This window comes from Ictalurus furcatus, chromosome 14 (genome assembly GCF_023375685.1).
Source record: "Ictalurus furcatus strain D&B chromosome 14, Billie_1.0, whole genome shotgun sequence".
In the NCBI taxonomy this organism is placed as follows: domain Eukaryota; kingdom Metazoa; phylum Chordata; class Actinopteri; order Siluriformes; family Ictaluridae; genus Ictalurus; species Ictalurus furcatus.
The window spans coordinates 7,335,853-7,340,258 of NC_071268.1; the positions used below are offsets into that span (position 1 = coordinate 7,335,853).

A 4,406-nucleotide genomic window follows, 5' to 3' on the forward strand; every position below is an offset into this window, starting at 1 on the left:
TAATAAGGGCTGAGCTCTCAGGAACTCTTTAATAACAATAACAAGTTCAGAATGACAATAAAATAAACACTGAAAAACTTTGAATTTACACACCAACCTCAGAATCTGATGAAAGGCTTAAAACCTACAATGAGCAACGGATATACTTTTCCAAGGAAAGGTAGAATTTTAATTCCCTGGAAAGGGATTAACCTTTAGCCAAAACTACCGGCATGGAGCAGTCGAGTCTCCTCCTTCTGCAGCTTAGAATGAGAAATCTATAAATAGCAATGTTGTGTTCACTGCCGCATCAGGCTGAGAAGATAACTGCAACCTCCGAGAGGCAAGGAGAAAAGACACGGTAGGATGCTGCAGTGTAAATAATGCACATTTCAATAATATTTCTTTATATAGCAGATATGTTTGCATGCATTAATGAATAGAGAATCAGAACATATATGTATGTCTGTTTATACATATTGCAGCATCACATCCTTAGCAGCAATGGCAGGTTAGTCAGTTATTGCTATACTGGTTTTTATATTCATCTGTATTCCCTTTAAGCAACAGTTATTGGTTTTCGTTCTAAGCCATACTTACTCATTATATTTCATCCTCAGATGCAAACCTTAAGGCAAAGTTCCTCGCCAAACATAATGAGTACAGAAAGAAACATGGAGCCCCTGCTTTGACCATAAGTCAAGACTTATGTAGTTCTGCACAGGCTTGGGCTGACCATTTACTGTCCATTAAAGCCTTGCAGCACAGTAATACCGACAACGGCGAGAATCTCTATTATTTCCAGAGTTCTGCTCCAAAGAAACTTACAGGCAAGTCAAAACAGTATATAATAGTATGTGTTACATTGGACAACTCTGTGCTAGCTTATGACTAATCCTGATATTTTACATTGACAAACTGAATTTGTGCATCTTCTTGAATGACATCTATGAAACAATTAAACACTTACAGTTTATTATATTATTGAATTGTTTCAGACTAGGCAGCTAAATTATTAGACACACGTTGTAAAAAGGCTTTCCTGAGCTGCAGTAAATAGTAATTACAGCATTTACAGGCAGAAACAGATGTGCCTACGCTGTTTACAACAGGGTGTGTTGTTGCTTCTGACCACAAGGTTTCTGACGCCAAAAAATTACTTTGTAGGGAATATGACACTAGGAGCTAGTTCTTTTTTCGCTAACAATGTTGTGCTTTTATGGTGGTTAGCGACTGAACAGTGAATAAATAGATTTCTGGACACTCCAGGTTCTGAGGTTTCCTCCCACCTCCAAAAAACATGTCAGGCTACGCCAAGACCTTGACCAAGATAATTTGGCTACTGAAGAGGAATGAGTGAATATTTAATGATAACATAATAACAAAATGTTTGATAATTTATTACTGGCTCTTACATCTATGTTTCTATTAATCTGAAAGGGAACAATTTGTCTGTTTAGCAAACCTAAAGCTACCAGATCACCATTCTGATGTTTTAGAAATGCAGACTGTACCTTTTGAGTACAATTTCAATAGATATAATTTTCTGGAAACTCAGTGTTCTCCCTCCACGACGCTGACGCCGATAATGCTGTTACTAACGAATGAAACTATTGGCAACAAACTTTTCAGTAATGCTTAGCATAAGATAAATTATTTAGATTTTATTTTAAAAACCCATCAGTTTTGTTTTCATGCTCTAAAATTTTCTCTGCATTTTCTCTGTATAATTTCTGTCCATTAATTGTATGATGTTGCTTTAAATACATTTTGCTTACTTAATTACTTACTTACTTTCCTACATACTTACAATAGGAGAGGAGCCTGTGGACAGCTGGTACAGCGAGATTAAAGACTATGATTTCAGTAAACCTGGATTTCAGTCCAACACAGGTAAAAATTATTGTGGAAATACCTGAAGAATGTATTCATTGTTGTACAAAGAAAATAAGAAGAAAATTAAAATCAATACAATGTATTTGCAAATAGTCCATCTTTAGTTCATAATTTATAAAAACATCAAATGAATCTGATTCACTGTCATTTGTAGGACACTTCACCCAGGTTGTTTGGAAATCAACCAAAGAAGTTGGAGTGGGCTTAGCCACTGATGGAAACACTGTCTTTGTGGTTGGTCAGTACAAACCTGCTGGAAACATAGCCAATCCAGGATTCTTTAAGGACAATGTTTTGCCTGCAGGTTGCCATAAAAACCCATTTATTCCATTCTTTCATGTTTTTTCCTTATTAGAAAACAGATTATGTTGTTAGTACACTGATTGTCTATAAGTTGATATTCTCTATTTGTGAATATTTGTTCTAGTTTTATTTAGTGTGTAACCTTGAAGAAAGCTGTAATATTTCTAATGATCATTTCTCTTTATTCTTAAGGGGAGTGAGACATCAGCTGGTGAAACATTTAAGAGATATGGATGTCTACTAAAGCACATTATATTTCAGAGAAGATTTTGAAATTCCGTACAATAAAATAACTTTTGATCTTTCAAAGCATCATATAATAATAATTTGTAATTGTGGCATAACTAACGTGTTATTTGACAAATAAACTCTTGTTTATAAATTGTAATCAGATGAAAAAAATGAAGCACACTGCTTGTTTATTATGTGTTCTTGTGTATTAGTGTGGCAAATAAGAACCACAATATGATTCAATGGTATAACAAAAATAATAGCAAATATATTTAGAGAAAACTAACAGTATGTAGAAAAAAAAGACACAGTAAGTTAAGGTTGTGAAAATATGGGGGGAAAGCACTAGAGGGATCACAAACAGGAGAAGAAGTTTTAAAAGGACAAAGTAAACTGATTTTATAGAGCAGATTAAGATTCAGATCATGCCTAAAACCTATTTTTAGAGGGCTGGACCAGCTAGTACTGTTTACATTCTATAACGTACGGTGGCCAGGAGAAACAGAATTATTGCAGCACAAAACAAAATCAGCATGTAGCATTGTTGCCTCACAGCATCACGGTCCAGAATTCTGAGCATAGGTTCCTTTCTGTGTAGAGTTTCATTTCATTCTTCCAGTGCCCATGTGGATTTGCTCCGTGTTCTCTAGTTTTCTTCCACCACCCCCCGCCCCCACTGTAACCGTTACAGTTACGTCAAAAAGCAAATGAATACGATTACAGGTACAGTTTGTAAAAAAATGTCAATACTATTAAGATTACATTTTTTTTTTCATTTAAAACCAAAGAAATTAATGTTTTGACATAGCAATATAGACAGCTGCTTGATTATAGTTCTGGTTCTCTCTTGCCAATCATGACTCACATGAGCAACCTCCTGGTGCATGCGCAAACACATTTTATGCAAAGTTAATTTGGTAGAAATTAACACAAATTGTTCTCTGAAATCCTTTTGTTAGGGTGACCATACATCCTCGTTTTTCCCTGACATGTCCTCTTTAATCGGAACTTAAAAAAGCATCTAAGTTTGAGAAAATGTCCGGGATTCAGCTTTAGTTTCATTATGATGTGCTTATGGTCTAATACAGCAATGGGTGTGCGCATATTTGCATTGGTTTATCCCCTCTCTGTATTTCCAACCTTCTCGCACACCAACTGGTCGATTATAACAGTCTTGCAGCAACCATTGGCTAAAACTCTCAGTGAATGTGCGAAGGTGAAGCGCTGTTGTGTATGGCATCAAACAGTTGCTTGGCAGCAAATGACAGCTGTCCTGAGTCGAAACAATGCTTATGGCCATAGAAGGTTATTTTAAATTTCATGGTAACACATTGCTTTGTATTACATGGCCAGTCAAATGTGTAAATGATGGTAGAAGGTTCACTCATGGCCTCTGATATTTTATTTTATTCCAAAAATGGACATTCAAAGGAGAAACTGTAAAACCTGGGTAGAGTGAAAACAATTTTATTTATATATATTTATGTGATGCTAATAGTGGATCTTTTTACATTATTATTATTATTTACATTATTGTCCATCTACTTTCGCTTCTATCAGGGGTGGCCCAGCATACCATGAAAAATCTCAAAAAGGTGATTCTGCAGCAGGTCAGCCATACTCTGGAAAACCAGTGGCAGAGATTCTGAGCCTTGACCATCATTCAGTTCAGCCAACCATTTGTTCTCACACAACAGCTTAATGATACCTGCCAGAGGTGGCTGCTCATTGAGGTGCTTGATGTTGGCAAACTTGTGGACCGGGTGGTACTGGAGTAGTTTGTTGCATGACTGCCTGCAGGAATAGCGGAGTGAGTACAGTGCTATCAGCTGGGGATGGTGGATGTGCAGCTTGTAGATGATCTTTAAAAAAAAAAAAAAAATTAAATCTTAAAAGAATATTAAACATTAAATATTAAATTACATATTGGTATTTATCTAAATATTGTTGTTAATGTAGCAGTTTTTCAGTGATGAGTAGGAGCACTGAGCTCAAAA

General features: G+C 35.8%; 1 protein-coding gene across 1 annotated transcript; it reads left to right on the top strand.

The window, feature by feature from the left end:
• The first annotated feature begins 254 nt into the window (after positions 1-254).
• LOC128618660 (Golgi-associated plant pathogenesis-related protein 1-like) lies at positions 255-2,574 on the top strand. The gene is made up of 6 exons (XM_053642390.1): positions 255-340; positions 465-490; positions 600-809; positions 1,795-1,872; positions 2,030-2,179; positions 2,371-2,574. The coding sequence occupies exons 1-6, from the start codon at positions 270-272 to the stop codon at positions 2,376-2,378; spliced, it is 543 nt and encodes a 180-aa protein (XP_053498365.1). The 5' UTR covers positions 255-269; the 3' UTR covers positions 2,379-2,574.
• The last annotated feature ends 1,832 nt before the right edge of the window (positions 2,575-4,406 follow it).